The sequence below is a fragment of the Dipodomys ordii genome, unplaced genomic scaffold, assembly GCF_000151885.1.
Source record: "Dipodomys ordii isolate 6190 unplaced genomic scaffold, Dord_2.0 Scaffold12, whole genome shotgun sequence".
NCBI lineage: Eukaryota > Metazoa > Chordata > Mammalia > Rodentia > Heteromyidae > Dipodomys > Dipodomys ordii.
This window is the reverse complement of record NW_012267228.1, coordinates 3,503,090-3,524,353: the sequence shown is the minus strand read 5'-3', so window position 1 is coordinate 3,524,353 and position 21,264 is coordinate 3,503,090. Positions and strand designations below refer to the sequence as shown.

Sequence of the window (21,264 nt, the reverse complement as noted above, 5' to 3'; positions counted from 1 at the left end):
GATCCTCAGATCTCAGCCTCCTGAGTAGCTAGGATTACAGGCGTGAGCCACCAGTGCCCGGCTCCCAAAGAACTTTTTTAAAACCGAGCTCCACACTCCAACCTAGCTTTAAATCTTGGTGCCTGTCCCCAGCCGTGGGACTATAGCCAAGGCACATGACATTTTGGAGCTTGTGTGAGATGTGTGCGCTGACTCCTTTTCCCAGGTTGATAAGAACTGGTCCCACAGAGGTGTCCACTCAGTGGCAACTCTTCAGATTCCTCCTGGGATGCATAGCAGGTGAACACTGAGTGAGCTTCCTTCCAGAACAGTGCTGACCGCAGGGTGAGGACGCCGCTGCTAGCCGCACCCTGGCGTCCCTCCACAGTGGCTCACTCTGCTTATTGAAGGTGGCTGACTGCGTCTGCCTGATGGCCCTGGACAAACCCCAGGCTGTGCCCGTGGATGTCCATATGTGGCAGATCGCCCAACGGGACTACAGCTGGCACCCCACCACATCTCGGGCCAAGGGTCCAAACCCCCAAGCTAACAAGGAGCTGGGTGAGGAGAGGGGTGCTGGGCGTGGTTCCTGCTCCCCCACACCACCATGGTGGATGGGGCGGGGGGGGGCGGGGGGGCCAGTTACTGTAACCTCTTTTGATTTAGGAAACTTTTTCCGGAGCCTTTGGGGACCTTATGCTGGCTGGGCCCAAGCAGTGAGTGTACCTCAATTTCCCCTCCTCTCTAGCCCAGACCCTAACACCCTTCCTCAGCCCTGACCCATCTCCATGAATCTCCCATGCCATCACAACTCTGCAGCCACCCCAGTCCTGACCTCATGACTCTTCCGTTCCACCCCATCCCCAGCCTTAGCCCTAATGGCTCCTCCTCCCCACACAAGCCCCTCCCCCGCACAGGTGCTGTTCAGTGCCGACTTGCGCCAGCCCACCCACCGTGCCCAAGAGCCACCAGCAAAGCGCCGGAAAGCGTCCAAAGGGCCAGAAGTTTAGATGGGACATGAGAGAAAGGAATTCCCCAGCACTTCCACACCTCTGCTTCTTTCTCCCATCCACACCTCTTGTCTCCTGTTGGGGAAGGATCTCTGCAGCTCCCTCAGGGTGACACAGCAAGGGGAGACAGAGCTGACTGTGATTTTATCTTCTTACCTTTATTACAAGAAGGAACAATAAAATAGAAACCTTTGTATGGAAAATGCAGTGAGGAGGGAGAGGGAGGGGGTGGGGAGGGATGGGCCAGGGAAGCGGAGGGCTGCCTTCCACCCTAGAGCTGCGGGGGCAGCGTGGGGGGCACTTTCTGGCTGGGATCCACACAGCAGTCTCGACAGCAACAGCCAGCCACGGGTCCTGCATGGGAGCAAGGACAGAGTTGGGGGGGGCAGCCCTCCACTCCGGGCTGGTGCCTCCTCATGGGCCACCATCTAGCCCTTGCATGCTCCCGAGCCCCTCACCTGCAGTGGTTGGTGTCAGCAGCTCCCCGTGGCTTGCTGCGCGCCCCTGCCCTTCCTGGCTTGTGCCCAGCTGCAGCTTCCTCATGTGCCGCACCACGGCTGTGGCGTTGAAGGCTTGCTGCCGAGAGAGGAGAGAGACTTCTGGGGATGGGGAAGTTGGTGGGCCAGGATGTGGCAGGGTGTGGCACACAGGTGTTAGTGATTTCCCTGGAGCCCCTCCAGACCTACAAAGCTTTGGTAAGTTGCAGCTAGTCGTATGGATTTACAGGTGATCCTTACAGTCATTTTATGAATTTATGCATGCACATACACATACAAGGTGCACATGCAGACACAATTCATGTGTAGAAAGCACTGTCGCAGGGGCTGGGAAGGTGGCTCAGTGGTAGAGCGCTTGCCTTGCATGCATGAGGCCCTGGGTTCAATTCCCCAGCACCACATAAGCGAAAAAAAAGCCGGAAGTGGCGCTGTGGCTCAAGTGGTAGAGCACTCGCCTTGAGCTGAAGAGCTGAGGGACAGCGCCCAGGCCCAGAGTTCAGGCCCCACAACCGGACCCAAAAAAAAGAAAAGCACTGTCGTATTATGTCGTGGGCACAGTTCTAAGCACTTTACATGGTAATTTAATATTTACAAAACTTTGAGGCAGGGGCTGGGAAGGTGGCTCAGTGGTAGAGCACTCAGCACCACAGGAGCAAAAAGGAAAAAAGCCAGAAGTGGCGCTGTGGCTCTTCAGCCTTGAGCTGAAGAGCTGAGGGACAGCGCCCAGGCCCAGAGTTCAGGCCCCACGACCAGACCCCCCCCCCAAAAAAAAAAAAAAAAGAAGAAAACTCTGAGGCAGGTACCATTAATACCACTAACTTCAAAAAAGGACACTAAGGCATAGACACACGTGCCTGCGTGACTACCACTTTCTCTTCAGCTCTCCTCCCTCAGCAATATATTCCTCATGTCCCCCAAGTTCAGAACAAACCAACCTCCCGAGACGCACGTCAGCCCTGGTACCATTGTCCTCAGTCCTCGCTGGAAGTTGGGCAGCCCTCGCTCTTGCCTGATTCCCTCAGCCTGCTGCCATCTTCCGTCTTTGCCTCCTGTGATTCTACACCGCCAAGGCCCTCTGCTCTGTTACCCCGTGGGGGTCATGGCTTGCCATCCTGCCTGCTTCGGCGCAGCTTCCTCCTGGGTCTCCCAGTCTCCTCCATGGCCTTCACGGCTTCCTGAGAGCCCTGCTGCAGGCACGCTCCCCGGGGGCTCAGCCCGCAGCATCAGCTTGCTCCTCCATTGTGGGACGCAAGGCCCTGCAGGCCTGACCCCTGCCAGATTCTCCACCCTGGGCTCCTGCCACTCTACCCTCAGCAGCTCTAGTACAGGGGCCTTTGCATACCTCGTCCCTCTACCTCAGACATACTGCTTGTGATTGGCTAGTTCCTATTTGAGTAACAAGTCTGTCAGTTGCCACAGTTAGGGCCTTCCTAGGCCCTCAAAGACTAGCCCAGATGCTTCTTGGAAAATATAGACTATTCTGTAACATAGATTACTCACTATTATGGTCTGTAAGAGGTGTGTTACAACCTGTAGAAGGATGTTATAGATGTATTGACCACCAAAGACCCTCTGAAGTTGGGTAGATGTCCAGGAGCATTAGTTGAATGAATGAGTGAATGAAGGAAGTCCTTCAGAGTCTTGTGTGCTGGATTTGGTTCCAGGTGCCATGCAAGCTGGGCCTAGATGGGGGCGGACAAGGAGTCCTTGGGAGACCGGGAGCCAGGGCAGAAAGGGCATGGCTGCTCACCTTCCACTTGCTCTTGGCAAAGTTCTTCTTGATCTGCTCGCTCACAGACTGGTGGATATTCTTATCCAGAGCCGTGTCTCCTGCAATCCTAAGTGGAGATGGTGGAGGGTTAGCTCAGAGGGTAGTCCTGGGAGGGTCCCAGGCCACAGCCCAGTGCGCAGCCTGTTGGGGGGGGTGGGGGGCGTTTCTCACCATGGGTGCTGCAGGGCCTGCTCACAGGTGAACCGCTCCTCTGGGTCCTTTTCCATCAGGTGCCGGATGAAATCTTTGGCTGAACCAAAGCCAAGACAGCATAGTGGTGCCTGTGGAACCATTCCCCCCACCCCTCCAGCAGGCTGGGCCGGGCCACAAAGCAAGACAGAGAGGCCAGGCCAGATCTGCCCATCTACCACCCTGGTCCACCTCTGAAGCCCTCCCAACCCAGGCTTCAGGCTTTCTCCTTTCTTAAAAAGATGTTTATTGGGACGCCTCTTTAGGCCCTCCCCTCCTGATGGATTGCTATTTACTTGTTAAAGAATACAGTGTTTGAAGATTGAGTGAATAAATGCCTACAAGTCTGTCAGACTGGGGGCCAAGCAGAGGGAAACTGGAGGTAGCAGTGTCTGATCTCAGAAGGCTCCTACTCTGGGGCCAGGGAATCTGCTAGAAGGGAGACGATTGGGAGATACTACAGAGAAGAAGCAGAGACAGGACCCCCAAGGGAAGAAGGCAAAGCCCCAAATACCAGAGTCAGAGATGTCGTCCCAGTAAGGAGAGTCAAACTCGTACTCAGCCTTCAGAATCTGTTCAAAGAGTTTGGCATCGTTCTCATCATAGAAGGGGGGGTAACCGCAGAGCCTGGGCAGGGAGAGACTGGTGCTCACTTCCGTTCTCACCAGCTCTGGGATGACTCGTGGGCAGTCCCAGGGGTCAGGCAGGACCCATAAGAAGGCGGTTCCTCTCCCCTCCCTCCTGCCCCATCCTGACTGCCAGCCCTCCACACCTCCCGCCTTGCAATCCTCGAGGCCTTTGCACTTGATTTTCTCTGCTGAACCTTTCTTCCTCCTCTTCCACTCAGGATGCCAAACGCCAGCTCCACTGAAGACCTTTCCTTCCCTGAGCCTACCTGAAATACTTACCACCCCCTGCCCCTCATTTTGCCGCCTGCTCTTATCACTGTTGTTTTTTTTTTTGGGCCTGCCAGTACAGTGTTTGAACTCAGTTCCTTGAACTTGATCAGCTTGCCTGCTTGGCTGGCACTCTTCCACTTGAGCCACACCTTCAGTCTGGCTTCATTAATGTTTTGATTTTCTTTTTTCTTTTTTGTCGGTCGTGGGGCTTGAACTCTGGGCCTGGGCGCTGTCCCTCAGCTCTTCAGCTCAAGGCGAGCACTCTACCACTTTGAGCTACAGCGCCACTTCCAGTTTTCTGGTGGCTTATTGGAGACAGGAATCTCACGGTCTTTCCTGCCCGAGCTGGCTTTGAACCACGATCCTCAGATCTCAGCCTCCTGAGTAGCTAGGATTACAGGCGTGAGCCACCAGTGCCCAGCTTTTCTTTTTTCTTATTTATTTATTTGGTCAGTCTGGGGCTTTAACTCAGAGCCTGGACACTGTCCCTGAGCTCTTTCGCTCAAGGCTAGCACTCTGTCACCTTGAACCACAGCACCACTTCCAGTTTTTGGTGGCTAATTAGAGACAAGAGCCTCATGGATTTTCTTGCCCAGGTTATCTTTGAACCAGGATTCTCAGATCTCAGCCTTCTGAGTTGTTAGGATTACAAGTGTGAGCCACCAGCTCATGTTTAGATTAATGTTCAGGCTTTGTGTAGGCTAAGGTTTTGATTTCTTGTCAATTCTGTCTCCCCAGCTATGCTGCCAGTTCCCCAAGGTCAGGTCCTTGTTCTAACTCCTAGTGCTTGGTACAGTGGCCCAAGGCATTTCTACTGAAGGAAGAGATGTTAGTAATAGGTGGACGCTGCTGCGGAGGAGAGGAGGGGAGGAAGAGAGGAAGGCATGAGAAAGGACAACGGTGGCGCCACACCTGGCCTGGGACACAGCCCCACTTACAGGATATAGGCTATGACCCCAATGGACCAGCAGTCCACGGCCTTGCTGTAGGGCTTCTGGGCCAGGACCTCAGGGGCTGTGGAAGAAAGGGGAGATATTGGTGATAAACTTCCCCCTTTGCCACTCCCAGTGCCATCCCTGCCCTCAGCCTCAGCCCAGGGCTCTCCGCACCCACGTATCCTGGGGTCCCACAGGCTGTGGAGAGCACACTGCCCGGATCCTCCATCTTGGAGAGGCCAAAGTCGGAGATCATGATTTTGGAGTCCTCATCCAGGCTGTAGTAGAGGAGGTTCTCTGGCTAGGAGGGAGGGAAGGAGGAGGAAGGGGAATGAGAGAAGACCAGAGTCCAGTAGAACATCGTAGCCCCAGCCCCTGAGAAAAAATGGAACCTCACCCCCACTTCCACCCTCCAAAAAGATATTGGGACAGTCACAGAGCTGCCCGCTTGATGGAACACCTAAAAAAGTCAAGGAAGTTGAGGAAGCTCCTGGTTGATTTTTTTTGGGGGGGGAGTTGGTCATGGGCCCTGAACTCTGGGCCTGGGCGCTGTCCCTCAGCTCTTCAGCTCAAGGCTAGCGCTCTACCACTTGATCCACAGTGCCACTTCCAGCTTTTTTCTTTTTGCTTATGTGGTGCTGAGAAATGGAACCCAGGGCCTTAAGCATGCAAGGGAAGCACTCTACCACTGAGCCACCTTCCCAGCCAGTCTGGTTGATTTCATCTCTAGCACATTCCCTGCAGACCAGTCTGAACAAGCCCATTTTTTTTTGGGTTCGGTCGTGAGGCCTGAACTCTGGGCCTGGACGCTGTCCCTCAGCTCTTCAGCTCAAGGCTAGCGCTCTACCACTTGAGCCACAGCGCCACTTCCAGCTTTTTTTCTTTTTGCTTATGTGGTGCTGAGGAGTCGAACCCAGGGCCTCTGGCATGCAAGGCAAGCGCTCTACCACTGAGCCACCTTCCCAGCCCCTGAACAAGCCCATTTTATGGACAGGAAGACAATGCCTCCAGAGGCCTGGTGGCCGTCTGACCACTAGCCCAGCTAGGATGTGGCAGGGCAAAATTCAAACCCAGTTCTGTCTCGCTCCCAGGCTCCGCTCCCAGGTGGGAATGAGATGTACCAGACACCTCACACCTGTCCTTGGCCACCAGGAGGCCAGCTCCTGGCCGCCTGTAAGCTTTGTTCTCACATTCAAGTTCTCTACTAACGGCAAGTGTGGCATTTACTATCAGAAAGATACAAAACATCATTGGGGATCACGTGACAGCACAGCTCCCTTTGTGTCTTTGAGTAGCTGAACTGGAATGGACAGAGGGGCTTAGGGGTCAGAGGTGTATTTTGCAGGTGGGTGCAGTGAGGGCTGAGAGTTACTTAAGGTCACACTGCATGCAGCGTTTGCAGAGGCCTTGCCCCAGGCCCCCCCCAAGCCCCACCTTGAGGTCTCGGTGTACAATGCCCATGTCGTGCAGGTACTTGACTGCGTCCAGCACCTGGAAGATGAGGCGGCTGGCATCCCGCTCGGTGTAGAACCCTTTCTCCACGATTCGGTCAAACAGCTCCCCACCTGACACCCTACAGTAGATCAACACAGAGGGACAGCTCAAGGGGGAGGCCCCCTAACAGCAGGAACCAGATAGAGCCGGCTAGGAGGGACAGCAGGGGAGCCGCGTGAAGGGGCGGGGCCACTCACAGCTGCATGATGAGGTAGAGGTGGCCCCCACTCTCATAGATGTCATCCAGGGCTACAATGTTAGGATGCTTGATCCTGGAAGGAGAAGGAGGGGATCGGCGCTAAGGACCCTCAGCCACTGCCCCATTGCTTGCAACCAAGAATCCTGAGCACCACCAGTAAAAGCCGATTCACCACAATTTACTATAAATTCTTGGAAAGCAAGAAGGCAGAGCAGCCAGCACTGGGTTCTGACCCAAATCCTGCCTCTGCTGTATGTTATTTGGGAACACTGATGGGTATATGACTTCTGGGCAGGATTGGTGGTTTGCTTTGGTTTTGTGTTTTACTACTGGGGTTGAAGTTGGGGCCTTACCTTATCCCCAGTCCCTGGCTTTTTTGTTTGCTTCTGATTTGCTTTGACAGCGCTTGGGTTTGAGCTCAGGGCCCTGAGCTTGTGCTCTGTGCTACAGGCCTGCCTCCAGCCCTGAGGAAGAATGAGGTGCCATCTCCCCACCCTCACCCCCATGTGTGTTCTGGTCCAGAGCTCTGTTCTGCTCACACTGCTCCAGCACTTGGTGAAAACCCTGCTCAGCAATACTTGTTGAAGCTCTGTGTGTCTGAGCTTCGCCACCTAAAAGCGCAGTAAATGCATATCTCCCTCAAAGAGTAGGGGTGAGGAGCACGGGAGACATGCAGGCAAGATGCCTGATACACAGCAAATGTTCGATTTAACAAAAACTAATCAGGTGACTGAACTTGAGAAGAACGTAGCTATCTCACAAGCTTGCCATGTGACTTTGGGCAAGTCTCTTGCCCATTCTGGGCTTTATTCTCCCACCTTATCCCCTGATAGGCCAAGGAAAGCAATCTTTTCCATCTTGCCCAGTGTGGCTGGGAAACAGAGAGACTAGAAGTGAGTAAGCTCGAGTTTCACGCCAGCATGAGCGCTTCTCATCGGGTCATCACACCAGCAGTTTGAAACTGCAGTTTGGCTTCAGTGTGGTGGGGGAGGGGAGACCTGCTGTGGGTCCAGAGATAACATGAGCTGAGGGATGTGGGTTCAAGCCCTGACCCAGGGTTAACCGTGAGTCCTGATTGAACAGATTGAACTTCTGTAAATATAAATAGTCCCTGGCATCTCAGCCACATCAGTCAGGTTACTCAGTGTGCCAGCCACGTGAAACCAAAGGACCTTGAGTGCTCCCCACATCCTGCCAAGGGCAAGCTCTTATCCCCACATTCCAAGCAGCACGCTGAGGCTCGGAAAGTTTAAAGGAGTTCCCAAAGCCGGAGAAAAGAAAGGGTGAAGGCGGTGTCCTGTGTGGCGCACGCACTTGTGCAGGACCGCGATCTCATTCTCCATGCTACCCTCTTTGCCTTCCAGGGCCTTCTTGGCGATGCATTTGATGGCCACCAGCTTCTGAGTCCTCTTGTCTTCTGCTAGGATTACCTCAGAAAAGGCCCCCCTGTGGGAAGAGGATTCTCAAGGTGAGAAACTTTAACCCTAACTTCCCTTTCATCTTTTCCCTCATCTGTAGATTATTCCAGACGGGTTGGTGACCTGGGCAAGGCAATCAGCCTTTTCCCTAGCCATGGCAGTAACTGTGGTGTGATGAGAGCCAGGAATGAATGAGGAGCCATTGCTGCTGCACTGCTATGAGGTCAGCCTGAAACAGGTGGCAGTCATTTTTTTTTTTTTTTGGTCGGTCGTGGGGCTTGGGCGCTGTCCCTCAGCTCTTCAGCTCAAGGCTAGTGCTCTACCACTTGAGCTACAGCGCCGCTTCCGGTTTTCTGGTGGTTTATTGGAGATAAGAGTTTCATGGACTTTCCTGCCTGGGCTGGCTTTGAACCGTGATCCTCAGATCTCAGCCTTCTGAGTAGCTAGGATTACAGGCATGAGCCACCAACGCCCGGCTGGTGGCAGTCATTTTTGTCACCACTTAAGAAGAGCCTCCTTGAGACCAAAGACCACACCAAGGAAAGCAGACCTGAGAGGCAGTCATAGTCCATGTCCTGATAATGCAACCCCTTTTGGGCTCTTGGATCCAAGCAGGCCTAAAGTCTGCCCCCGAGATTTCAAATTATGTACTGTACATGGATAATTCATTCCTTATTTCTACAGAAACCAATTTGAGTCCTGGCTCATTTAATAGCCCTTTAGAGCCTTGAAGACCCTTCAGCCTCACCTGAGGACATTGCAGAAATGCAGCATTCTAGACCCCACTGTATTCTAGCAAGGTTCTTGGGTAATGTGTATGCTTACTAAAGTTTAAAACACTGATGAGCGGGATTTGCTGGGCATCCTTTCCACACCTTCTTCTCCAAGGGACTAGGAAGTCCTCAGTCAAGGAAGGTATGTCCCTTGGTGACACTCCTGTCATCAGGATAACGAGTAGCTACAGCACTCTCATCACTGGCTTTACTTGGCCTTTCTTCAGTTTGCGTCCCACACTGTGTTCCAGTGACTGTCCTGAATGGCAAATTTCCTCTAAGTCTTGTGTGTGTGTGTGTGTGTGTGTGTGTGTGTGTGTGTGTTCATGCACATGCACTGCTCCTGGGACTTAAACTCAAGGCCTGAGTGCTGTCCCTGAGCTTTTTTTGTTTGTTTTTTTGTTGGTTGTGGGGCTTGAACTCTGGGCCTGGGCGCTGTCCCTGAGTTTTTCAGCTCAAGGCCAGCACTCTACCACTTGAGCCACAGCACCACTTCCAGTTTTCTGATGGTTAATCGGAGATGAGTCTCATGGACTCGGGCTGGGAAGGTGGCTCAGTGGTAGAGTGCTTGCTTTGAATGCATTCATGAGGCCCTCGGTTTGATTCCTCAGCACCACATAAGCAGAAAAAGCCTGAATTCGAGCTGAGGCTCAAGTGGTAGAGCACTAGTCTACAACTGAAGAGCTAAGGGACAGCACCCAGGCCCAGAGTTCAGGCCCATGACCAAAAAAAATCAAAAAACAAAAAAAAAGAGTCTCATGGACTTTCCTGCCCAGGCTGGCTTTGAACTGCCATCCTTAGATCATAGCCTCCTGAGTAGCTAGGATTACAGGAGTGAGTCACTGGCACCTGGCCTGCTCTAAGTTTTAAGTGTCTTACTGTGTCTTTTGGAGTAACATCCAGCCTTCCTAACCTGGCTGTCAAGGCCCTGCAGGGACTTTTCTACTCCACCACTAGCCTCTTTTTCCACTCTGAACCAAGGAGGTAAGATGAGCCTCCCTCAAACACTCAACCACACCTGACTCAGGGGTGGTCATTGGAGCAGGGCTGGCCAGTCAAAGTAGCCTCATTTCTTCCTCCCCCAGACTGCACCTCTTCGTGCTTCTCCCTTGCCTCTGGGCCTTTGCTTACACTACCTCTCCTGCCTGTAAGGTCCCTCTGGACACATGCACATCTATGCGTCCTCCAATCCCTAGATTTAACACCCTTCCCCAACAGTCTCCCTAGTGAGAAGCCACAGCGCTCTCTGGCTTCTACTCCAACCTTACCTAGTACAACACAAACCTCTTGTCATTTTTGATGGGTCTGTCTCTTTTGCATGTCAAGGACCAATGTGAGAGACCAATGTGAGGTTTAGGTAATGTCTGAATTTCTCAGCATCAAGAAAAGTCCCCCCCATCCCCCCCCCCGCTGTTTCCAAACCTAAGCCCAAGCAGCTAGCTCTTGGTAAGGGTTTGGATAAATGATCCCCCTCTGTTCTCCTTGACTTCCAGATTCTCATTAGGAACTCACGGTGCTACAAGAGCAGCTTGTATCCACCCAGTGCCAGCCAGAAATGAAAAGCTGGACCAGTCTGAGCCATGGCTAGGCTTCCTCAGTGCCTGGTCTGTAGACACAGGAATTGTTGATCAACTAGCCACAGGAAGCACCGCCCTGAGCCCAGCCATCCAGGCCCAGGAGTGAGGGAGGCTCTTCCCAATTCCACCCCCAACTCAGGCAGCGCTCCACCCTGACACTCACGTGCCCAGAACATCTCGGAAGTCATAAATGTCCCGGATGTCCTCTGCCTGCTTCCAGCAAGGGCCTTCCACTGCTCCTGGCATGGCCCACCGCCCCCCGGCCACAGCCAGGGCTCCTGGAAGAGGGACAGAGAGACAAGCTCGGTGAGGTCGAGCCTCCTCTGGGAATTGACCCCTGCACCTCAGTCAGTGATTGAGCCTGCACTTATTCATTCCTTCATTCATGGATTCAGTCATCCAACATTCATTCATTCACTGGTCATTTGTTCATTGAGTAATATCTCGTCAGCAAATTCCTACAACTAGAGGAAAATCTTTCATGGTAGCAGCAAAATTCTTTAAGGAAGTTATGCATTCCTTCATTCCTTTACTCATGCCCTCTTCCCAGCTTCTCCCTCTCCAGGTTTACATACCCAAGGAAACACTGGGGGAAAACAGGGAAAGCCAGCTTATAGGAAGAAGCACAGGGCCCCCCCCCGCCCCCCCAGAACCAGCAACGTCTCAGCACCACTCTGGAAATGGCTGGGGTGTCTCCTCTCCCTCCGCCTCCCTGCCTTGGCCTCTCAGAAATCAGGTTTCTGGCAGTCTGGGCTTCCAGCAATATCTCAGCCATGTTTTTAAATAGCTCCTTCTCACGGTTACCAAGGCAACAGCAGCCACAGCTGGAGTTCCCCAGACCTCTCCCTCCTAACTCCCCATGTGGGTCCCAGCCAGCCTGTCCCTTCAGGGCCTCGGCCTGTCCTGCCCCAGCTTGGACCTTCCCTCTCCTGAGGCCTCCATTATCACCAGACAGAAAATGGGGAGATGGCACTGGAGGTGGACAGACCTGGGTCCAGGGACACCCAGCTGACACCCACCACGGGCTCCAGTTCAGCCATGAAGGGCTGGTCTCCCACTGGTCCTTCTAATAGGCAGCTAGACTGGGGCCCACCCAGAAAGCACAGTTTCCCAACCACCCCAAGATCACACAGTGAAGCCCACACGGAGCCTGGCCTGCTGTGCGGCCTCTGGAAGGCTACTTTCTCCTCACTTTCCTCCATAGAATGAGCAGAAGTCGTCCTGACCAGAGAGAGACTGAAGTACTGGGGCGGACTCCGTTCCGGGGACCCTCATGCCTATCCCAGGAGCAGAAACAGCCAAGAAAGGAGCCTGCAGGCTACGCTTTAGAGGACGAATCTTCAGCCCACCTGGACAACTGCAGAGGCGCCACCAGTTCCCTACCCAGCACCAAATACCCCCCGCCCAGCCTCACCTACCCCAGAACCCAAGCTGCCTGGCATGTGCCACCCACATCCAGCAGTCTCTGTCCAGATGTTTCGACACCTGCTTACACTCACGCCCATGAATACACAGGTGCAAACGCCTCCCTCAGGTGTCCTCATACCTGAACCTGGCCTGTCCACCCTGACCCCGCCCACCGGGACCACTCTTCCACCACAAAACACAGCAGCAGGGCTGGTGCCCTGGCTCAGGGGTAGAGCACCCGCAGCAAGTTCAATCCCCCTTACTACAAAAAAAAAAAAATTTCCTACTGGAGGTGCAGCCTGGCCCACTCCACCAGCTCACACCCACAGCCCCTTCCAACAGCTGCGTGGAGATCCTCACCTGACACCCTCCGCCCGGGGCCCGCGCCCGAGGCCCCAAACACAACGGGACGCCCCAGCTCCGACGGACGCACCCCCAGACGCCCGTCCGCAGCGACCGGCTGGAGGGTGCCCTCCCTCCGGACCGGGCGCCGGCACATCGGAGAGGTAGGACGGACACCCTGACACCCCATCTCCGAATGCCCACGCCCTCCCGCCAGCTGCGGGCCGCGGCGCCCACCAAGCGCCCCGGGGCTCGCGGGACACCTGCTGGGCCCGGGAGGGGGGAGGCCCGACCCTGCGCTGCCCGCGGGCGCCCGCCCGCCCGGCCCTACCTGCGGCTGCCCCGCCGCGGGGCTGGCGCGAGGCCGAGGTGCTGGCGCGGAGCTGGGCGGTCGCGCGCCCTGGCCGCCCGTCCGCGCTCGGTGGCCCGGCTCGGCTCCCGGCTCCCCACCCGCCCGGCTCGGCTGGGCTGCGGCTGGGCTCCGGTCCGTCTCTCCTCCGCCCGCCCGCAGCTCTGATGTCAACGTGGGCGGAGCGTGCGGCGGAGCGGGGACAGGGAGGGGGACGGGGAGGGGGACCGGGCAGCCCAGGCGTTTTGCCAGCTTCCTGCCCTTGGAGCCCCAGGGGGCAGATGGGGTCTGGAGAGGGGTGTGTGTGTGTGTGTGTGTTGTGTGCATGTATGAGTGTGCACAGGTGTGTGTGTATGCGCACTCACGTGTCCATCCTGGGCCTGTCCCTGAGCTTTTTGATCAAGATTGGCCCCCCACTCCTTAAGCCACAGTTCCACTTCTAGTTTTTTGGCAGCTAATTGGAGATAAAGAGTCTCATGGACTCTCCTGCCTGGCCTGGCTTTGAACCAAGGTCCTCAGACCGCAGCCTCCTGAGTAGCTGGGATCACAGGTGTGAGCCACCAAGCACAGGGCTGCAAGCAGGATTTGAACTGGGAAAGAAACTGGCAGGTTTCACCCTGTGGCCTGGTAGCTTTGTCCCTTCCCCTTCCCCCAGCCCAGAGCTCAGAATCAGCCCCCCATGAAGGGCTCTGAAGGGTTTGGAGGAATAAAGAAAATGGCCAGCAGGGGCAAAGGGGAGCCCCAGCCCTGCACAGAGAGACAGGAACCAGGGAAAGGAAGTGGGACAAAGTGGACCAAGGTCCCATGTGACTGGGTGGCCGCCAGGGCCCTTGGAGGGGGAGGCAGTGGCTGGGGGGGTGCAGAAGCCAGATCCCAGAGCTGCAGGCATGGGGCCAAGGACCTGACCGAGGTCAGTTTATGCAAGGCTCCTCGGGCATAAATCCAGGGCGGGTTGCAAGAGGGGAGATCTCGCCAACAGAAATGGGTACTCGGCCAGCCCAGGAAGCCCTCTCTCTTCCCCTGGTGGACTTGCTGGACTTCTCCCTCCTAGATTCCTGCATTTTCCAGCTAGAGAGGGCCAGAGGATCTTGCTGGTACCCCAGCTCCTTTCTACTAGCTTTGCTCTCCTTCACAGGATGGTCTGTTTTTAGGCCTGTGTCATAGAACAAGATAGCTGAGGTTCCTCCAAGGGCCGATCTGGAACATGCTTTCCTTTGCAGAACCTCAGTCTCTTCCTCTGGAGCATGATGGCAATATTGACATCTGCTAGAATTCTCCTGAGAATTCCATGAGGCAGTGGATGTGAGGTGCTTAGAACATTGTAGCTCAAAACACAACGATGAGACTCCACATCAACCCTGGCACAAAGAAAGGACCTTATTTGGCCAGAGACAAGTGGCAGAATCTCAGCATGACACATAGCCTGTAGTCTAGCTAGAGTTCACAGTCTATAGTGAACTAGGGTCTATAGGCTCTCTCTGTCTTTTTTTTTTTGTCAGTCATGGGCCTTGAACTCTGGGCCTGAACACTGTTCCTGAGCTCTTGAGCTCAAGATGAGCACTCTACCACTTGAGCCACAGCGCCTCTTCCGGTCTTCTGGTAGTTAATTGGAGATAAGAGTCTCGTGTACTTTCCTGCCCAGGCTGGCTTTGAACCTCGATTCTCAGATCTCAGCCTCCTGTGTAGCTTACAGACATGAGCCACCAGCACCCAGCTAGGTTTTCTCTTTTGTGATACTAAGGATCAAACCTGGTGCTTTGCCTAAGTGAGGCAAGTGTTCTACCACTGAACGACATCCCCAGTTCTTGGTGTTTGGAGACGGAGTCCTGCTCTGCAGCTCAGGCTGCCCTCAGATTTGAGGTCCTCAATGCTAGGATTACAGACATGCAACACCATACCCTTACCTCACCTTTTCTTCTTTTTTTTTTGTCATTCATGGGGCTTGAGCTCTGGACTTGGGCACTGTCCGTCCCTCAGCTCTTCAGGTCAAGGTGAGTGAGTGTTCTACCACTTGAGCCACAGCGCCACTTTTGGTTTTCTGGGGGTTAATTGGAGATAAGAGTCTCATGGATTTTCCTGCCCCAGCTGGCTTTGAACTGTGATCCTCAGTTCTCAGCCTCCTGAGTAGCTAGGATGACAGGTGTGAGCCACTGGTACCGGCTTTTTTAAAAAAATTTTTAAGATGAGATCTTACTGTTTTGCCTAGGCTGGTTAGTCTTGAACTGAGCTCAAATGATTCTCCTGCCCACCCTCAAGTACCCTGTAAAAATATTTCTACTAAACAAGGAAGACATGATCACTGTAGGAAAATTACATAAAATGGTCAGATCACAAAAAGTTCCTTTCTAGCACTTGCCTTCAAGTGAAATAATCCGAGTGGTGCCAAGTAACAGAGTCCCTGACTGAAACCAGCTTTAGCAGAGAGGAATTTATAGTTCACCAAAGCTGGCCCAGGAGTGAGGGAAAACCACAAGAACCCAGGGCTTGGAGACTGGGACCAGAGACCTAATGCAGAGGAGCTGCCTTCTTTCTCTCACAGCTCTCCTTGCCCCCCACTCCCACTTTTTTTTTTTTTGCCAGTCCTGGGACTTGAACTCTGAGACTGGGCGCTGCCTCTGGGCTCCTTTTGCTCCAGGCTACTAGCCCTCTGCCGCCTGAGCCACAGCTCCACTTCTGGCTTTTTCTGTGATTAGAGATAAGTGCCTGTGGTGTTGCCTGTTCAGGCTGGCTTTGAACCACAATTCTCAGACCTCAGCCTCCTAAGTAGCTAGGATCACAGGTGTGAACCATGGGTGGGGACCTCTCCTTGCCTTGATCTCCCCTTTCCTCTGCTGGCCAGACAGGGAAGAGAGAGACAGAGACAGAGACGGGGGGGGGGGGAGAGGTGCCACAAGGATAGAAGAGTGATCTAGCTGAAAGGAAATGGCAGGCAAGCACCAACAGATCCATCTCAGCCCAGGTAAGCAGAGCAAACTTTTTTTTTTGTCAGTTGTGGGGCCTGAACTCTGGGCCTGGGCGCTGTCCCTCAGCTCTTCAGCTCAAGGCTAATGCTCTACCACTTGAACCACAGTGCTACTTCCAGTTTTCTGGTGGTTCATTGGAGATAAGAGTCTCATGGACTTTCTTGCCCTGGCTGGCTTTGAACCGTGATCCTCAGATCTCAGCCTCCTGAGTAGCTAGGATGACAGGCATGAGCCACAGGCGCCGGGCTCAGGAATAACTTTTTTGGCATATTTTCTTCCCCAATGTTGTAGGCATATACACACATACACTTCTGGTGAGCAAATTTCACAGGGCTAACCCAGAAGGAGTCAAGGAAAATAAACATATGAAGAAAAAGGGAATTGTCTTTTCATCTCCTTTGTTTTCAAACAGATGACAAACTAAAACTAGGTCAGGTATGTCCCTCCTTTCCCTGCATTCTGCAAACAGAAGCCTTGTGCAGCCAGGGAAGCCTCTGTCACTCCAGCCTCCCTCTATCAGTTCTTTCTTTCTTTTTTTCCTGGGGCTTGAACTCAGGGCCTGGACACTGTCCCTGAGCTTTTGCTCAAGGCTAGCACGCTACCACTTGAGCCACAGAGCCACTTCTAGCTTTTTCTGTGTATATGATCCTGAGGAATTTACAATGAAGACACACTTCAGGATAGAGAAATATTTACTAGACAATGGGTTAAGGGCTGGGAAGGTGGCTCAGTGGTAGAGCACTTGCCTTGCATGCATGAGGCCCTGGGTTCGATTCCTCAGCACCACATAAGCAAAAAGAAAAAAGCCAGAAGTGGTGCTGTGGCTCAAGTGGTAGAGCGCTAGCCTTGAGCTGAAGAGCTGAGGGACAGCGCCCAGGCCCAGAGTTCAGGCCCCACGACCGGACCCCAAAAAATACAAAGAAAGAAAGAAAGTCGGGCACCAGTGGCTCAAGCCTGTAATCCTAACTACTCGGGAGGCTGAGATCTGAGGATCATGGTTCAAAGCCAGCCCAGGCAGGAAAAGTCCATGAGACTCTTATCTCCAATAAACCACTAGAAAACTGGAAGTAGCACTATGGGTCAAGCGGTTGAGCGCTTGCCTTGAGCTGAAAAGCACAGGGACAGCGCCCAGGCCTGTCCCTGACCAAAAAAAAAAAACAAAATAAAATAAATAAGATGAAGAAAATAAGAAAAGATGCCTTAGAGGCCTGCATGCAGGGTGAACGGGAAGAGAAGAGGCCAGCTAGTAAAACGGGGTGAGGGCTTGAACCACAGCAGAGGGGAGGAACACAAGGGACAGGGCGGACATCAGAGACGCCAAAGCCCAGGTGCCGTCGGGGAGGTTCTGCCAGCAGAAAGCAGAGTCTGAGCTCGGGCAGACAGGAGGCAGGAAGCCTTTACTAGCTGTATCCTGAGGCCACTCTGAGCTCTCCTGTTCTAGGTCTCTGGGGGTTTCTACCTTGTAATGCTCCGCCTCGTCTTCAGGGGGCTTCAGAAGTTCCTCCAGCGTGCGCACCTCCTCGCTGGTGATATCGGCACAGTAAGGCTCCACGGATGCCCAAAACCTGTGGGGAGAAGCAGATCCTGAGAGGGAATCCACGCTCTTCCGCACTCAGCCTTGGGTCCCAATAAGCTTCCATTTCGACGACCCCAAGATCCTCCAGCCCCCTTTTGTGTTTTCTGGCCCACAACCTGTTAGGAGCATCATTCTTTGGGATCCGTGGCACATCGATTGGGTCATCAGTGAATTCATATTCCTGGATCTTGGGCTGAAGGTTTTTGGATTTGGGTCGCCCAGGGCCAGGGCCTGGCCCATGTCCCATCTTCCCTTCCAGTTTCTGCTTCTTGGGCTTCCCATGTTTGGGGGGAGCTCCAAGCTCATGGTCTCGACCCAGCTTCAGGAATCTGCGATCACCTTTCTTATCCTGCCAATCAGTGAGGATCTGAAATTTACAGAGATGGTCACTGAAGAGAGGGGAAGACAGGACAACTCTCCAGTGAATAACTTGAGTCTGCAATCCAAAGAGGCTCCCAGGTTTTTCCCCATTTCTTTTATTTAACAAACTCCTACTCACCCTTCAAAATGTACTTTTTTGGTGCCTTTGTCTCACATAACTTTATTCACATACTGCTCACCTTCCTACTCACTCTGATTCTTCTCTTTATCCACAAGCTAGTCACACACAGTTCACCAGGAAGGTCAAATAAATGACCACAAGCCAGCGTATGTCAACACTGGGAAAAATTACTCTTTTGGTGAAGTCAAACATGCCTCCCAGGAAGCCTTTTTTTTTTTTTTTCTGGTGGGTCATTAGGCTTGAACTTAGGCACTGCTGTCCCTGAGCACTATAGAGCGTTAGTTCAAGTTAGCTCTACCACCTGAGCCATAGCTCCACTTCCAGCATTTTCTGAGATTGATTGGAGAGTCTTATACACTTTCTTGCTCAGGCTGGCTTTTAACTGTACAGATCTCAGCCTCCTGAGTAGCTAGGATTACAGGTACAAGCCAGGGGCACCAACTTAAGCCTCCTTCTCCTCCTTCTTTTTTTTTTTTTTTTCCAGTCCTGGGGCTTGAATTCAGAGACTGGGCACTGTCCTTGAACCTCTCTATGCTCAAGGCAAGCGCTGTACCTCTTGAGCCACAGTATCACTTCCAGCTTTTTCTGTTTATGTGGTACTGAGGAATCGAACCCAGGGCTTCATGCATGCTAGAAAAGCACTAAGCCACATTCTCAGCCCCTTACACCTTCCTTTTAAACATCATCCAGCTAGCTAGGAAGCCTGCTCAGCACAAATTACCTGGGATTCTTGGGTGCTACAATGTAACTAACCATGCCATATCACAACCCTCCTCAGAAAGCTTTCATGAATCCTTGGGATGCCAGGAAGCTCATTGGCCCTGGCCCTGTTCCCAGGATCCAGCATGATCAGTGCCCAAGTCTCAGGAGCTCATGCAGTGAGGAGTATCAGTTGTATCAACAAACAACATTTAGCCGGGTGCCTGTGGCTCATGCCTATAATCCTAGCTACTCAGGAGGCTGAGATCTGAGGATCATAGTTCAAAGCCAGCCCGGGCAAGAAACTCTGTGATACTCTTATCTCCAATAAACCATTAGAAAACCGGAAGTGGTGCTCAAGGCAGAGCGCTTGCCTTGAGCTGAAGAGCACCGTGACACCACCCAAGCCCAGAGTTCAAGCCCCACGACCGACCAAAAAAAAACAAAATTGAGGTGCTTACTTAGTGTCAGATGCATTTTGCTGAACCTCTGTGAAAATTCTCCTCTAATTCTCACAAAGGTTCTAGGGTAGGTCCTGCTATTTGGCTAATTTTGTAGATAGGGAAACTAAGGCTTGGGGAGGAGGTACTTTCTTCAAGTCACATAGGGAAGAAATAGCAACACAAGCAAGTGCTGAAGTCAAGATTCAAATCTAGGTCTCTCCACTCTCTATAGTGTCAAATCCCTAATGCCCAAAACTGTCCTATGTCTCTCTCCTGACTAAGAGCATATTGGTGGCAGGAGTCCACAGAAGCTTAGTGGATGAGAACTCCTGACCACATGCAGAGGTATTTTACAAACTAGACTCAGTCCTTCAGCCTTAGCAGATGGAGGTAACCTAATGACTGATACCCTAACTCCAACGTCTGTCTCTGGTGATGTCCCCTCTCTGGGACATCACCTGGGTTTCAGCCTCCAGCACACGCAGGCGGCGGCTCGCAGAAGACAGCAGTGTCTCCAGCTCCAGCTGCAGGGTGTCCAGCTCCTCGATACCGATGCCATCATCCTCCGAGCGGGCCAGCACCGCCGTGTAGCGGGGACAGACCTTCAGGTGGTCCACAGACTTGAAGTCGTGGAATTGCAATGGGCAGTCCTTTAGCTCACTCATGGCCCAGGAGATGAGACCCTGTGGAGCTGGAGAGAGGGCCATACATGAAATAGCAGGAGAAAAACCCAAGGGAGTTTTCCATGGGGAAGAGCCTCAACAAGGAAGTCATGTTTGAGGGCACAGCTCCTACTCAGAGAGCACACGGGGTACCGAGCTGGAGCAGAGCTTATCTCATTCAATTCCTCGTCCAAACCCGGAAGCAGGAGCCACTCAGATCTCCATTTTACAAAGGAACAGCAAGGGAAAGAGTAGGTGTGTGCAGTCTGAAGCCAGGGCATCTCCTCTCTGCAGCCCTGACTACCAAGGTATCACAGTGCAACGGGCTCGCCTTCTCATCTCCTGGGTTCTGCTGGGCCTTTAATTTTCAAGCCTCCAATCCTTCCAAGGTTCTCGGGGGCCATCCAGATTCTGCTCCTCTCACCACGCCTTTCCCCCTACCCGAGGTGGTTTGAAACACGCGCTGCCCAGACAGAAGAACTAGGTCAAGCCCGTTCTCTACTTCATGTGCCCTGAACACGTTTCTACACCTGAGTCCAGGCAGGTCCCACATGCACGATGGGCACGAGAGGGCTCGGTCTGTTTCTCCCGTAACAAGTGCGGCTCTGTAAAATGGGGTCGACCACAGTACCTACCTCCCTGGGATGTTCGGAGGATTAGGAGTTGATGCTCGTCAAGAGCCCAGCTCAGTGCCTGGTACACAAGTGGGACTGCTTAATGGCTGACCCCAGCCGTGGGTCGCCCCAGGGTCCCGCCTCCAGGGTCCCCGTCCTCTAGAGAGCCCCTAACGCGGCCCCCAGGCCTCCGACGGCTCCCTGGCCGCGGAAGGGGCGGGGAGTCCGGGGCGACCGGAGCAACCGCCTCGGAACGGGCTTATGGGCGGGCCCCCCGCGGCTGACGAGGGGCGGGGAGCCGGGCGGGGAGCCCGACCAGCCTGCGGGGCCCGGGGTGCGGGCAGGCCCGGCGGGGCGAGGGCGATAGGCCCTGGGCGAACCCTAGGAACCGCCGGGACGGGGTGGGGGGCGGCGGCGCCGAGCCCCCGGGGCGGCGGGCAGGCGGGGCCCGGAGAAAGGACGTGAGTGCACACCGGAAGGAACGTAGGCCTCTGCGGCCTCGACTTGTCCTAATTTGGTACCCAACTTCAGGTCGGGTTGGACTATTGCGTGGCTGGGGGAGGCGGAGGCGGAAGCTAGAAATAATGGAAGGCGCAAGCCAGAGCTAGATACGTGCGTACCGGGAAAGCCATAACGTAGCGCACTAATGCAGGGCTGGAAACATACCAGAAGGGCCCTGGCGTCCAGAAGTCCTAAGGAACCCGGGCTCTTGGGCTCGCCTCCCCCCCCGCTTGGACCAGCGATGGTATCGCCCGGAAGTCGGGGCGGAGACTGCGGCTGCGCTGCTCGCAAAAGGTCAGGCGCCGTGGGGCTGGCGACTTCCGTACTTCCGCTTTCCGGCCCAGCCAGCGCCCGCGATGGTGAGAGCGCCGGGGCCCGCTGTGGGGACCCCGCACCCCCTTCCATTCAGCCTCGGGGTTGTGGGTTGCGGGGAGCCGTCGCTTGCTTCGGAGGCCCGTGGCCGTG

The 21,264-nt window shown here is 54.0% G+C and overlaps 4 protein-coding genes across 7 annotated transcripts in view; 2 read left to right on the top strand and 2 right to left on the bottom strand.

Moving 5' to 3' along the window:
* The window catches only part of Ogg1 (8-oxoguanine DNA glycosylase), a 6,380-nt gene extending 5,258 nt beyond the window's left edge, over window positions 1–1,122 (top strand). The window contains exons 3-6 of the mRNA XM_013010350.1: window positions 312–324; window positions 368–540; window positions 646–695; window positions 897–1,122. Of these exons, the coding sequence (XP_012865804.1) occupies window positions 312–324; window positions 368–540; window positions 646–695; window positions 897–989 (329 nt within the window). The 3' untranslated portion in view covers window positions 990–1,122. The remainder of the gene's footprint in view (window positions 1–311; window positions 325–367; window positions 541–645; window positions 696–896) is intronic.
* Window positions 1,123–1,126: 4 nt separating this feature from the next.
* Camk1 (calcium/calmodulin-dependent protein kinase I) lies at window positions 1,127–12,872 on the bottom strand. 4 transcript variants are annotated; one of them, XM_013010566.1, is made up of 13 exons: window positions 12,822–12,872; window positions 10,905–11,019; window positions 8,288–8,419; window positions 6,972–7,046; window positions 6,715–6,853; window positions 5,455–5,581; window positions 5,284–5,359; window positions 3,961–4,073; window positions 3,429–3,507; window positions 3,237–3,324; window positions 2,987–3,016; window positions 1,448–1,565; window positions 1,127–1,343 (listed from the first exon to the last, which is right to left on the bottom strand). In XM_013010566.1, exons 2-13 carry the CDS (start codon window positions 10,985–10,987, stop codon window positions 1,261–1,263), a joined length of 1,143 nt encoding a protein of 380 aa, XP_012866020.1. In that variant the 5' UTR covers window positions 10,988–11,019; window positions 12,822–12,872; the 3' UTR covers window positions 1,127–1,260. The 4 variants fall into 4 exon arrangements, with proteins under 4 accessions (XP_012866020.1, XP_012866022.1, XP_012866021.1 ...); XM_013010568.1 differs by lacking the exon at window positions 12,822–12,872 and adding an exon at window positions 12,509–12,580; XM_013010567.1 differs by lacking the exon at window positions 12,822–12,872 and adding an exon at window positions 11,329–11,456.
* A 4,173-nt stretch (window positions 12,873–17,045) lies between these two features.
* LOC105981256 (transcriptional adapter 3-like) lies at window positions 17,046–20,703 on the bottom strand. Its single transcript, XM_013010348.1, has 4 exons — window positions 20,320–20,703; window positions 19,481–19,705; window positions 17,495–17,745; window positions 17,046–17,367 (listed from the first exon to the last, which is right to left on the bottom strand). The coding sequence occupies exons 2-4, from the start codon at window positions 19,685–19,687 to the stop codon at window positions 17,046–17,048; spliced, it is 780 nt and encodes a 259-aa protein (XP_012865802.1). The 5' UTR covers window positions 19,688–19,705; window positions 20,320–20,703.
* Window positions 20,704–21,069: 366 nt separating this feature from the next.
* Arpc4 (actin related protein 2/3 complex, subunit 4, 20kDa) overlaps window positions 21,070–21,264 on the top strand; it is a 37,371-nt gene continuing 37,176 nt past the window's right edge. Inside the window, exon 1 of the mRNA XM_013010496.1 lies at window positions 21,070–21,158. Coding sequence (XP_012865950.1) covers window positions 21,156–21,158 — 3 coding nt within the window. The 5' untranslated portion in view covers window positions 21,070–21,155. The remainder of the gene's footprint in view (window positions 21,159–21,264) is intronic.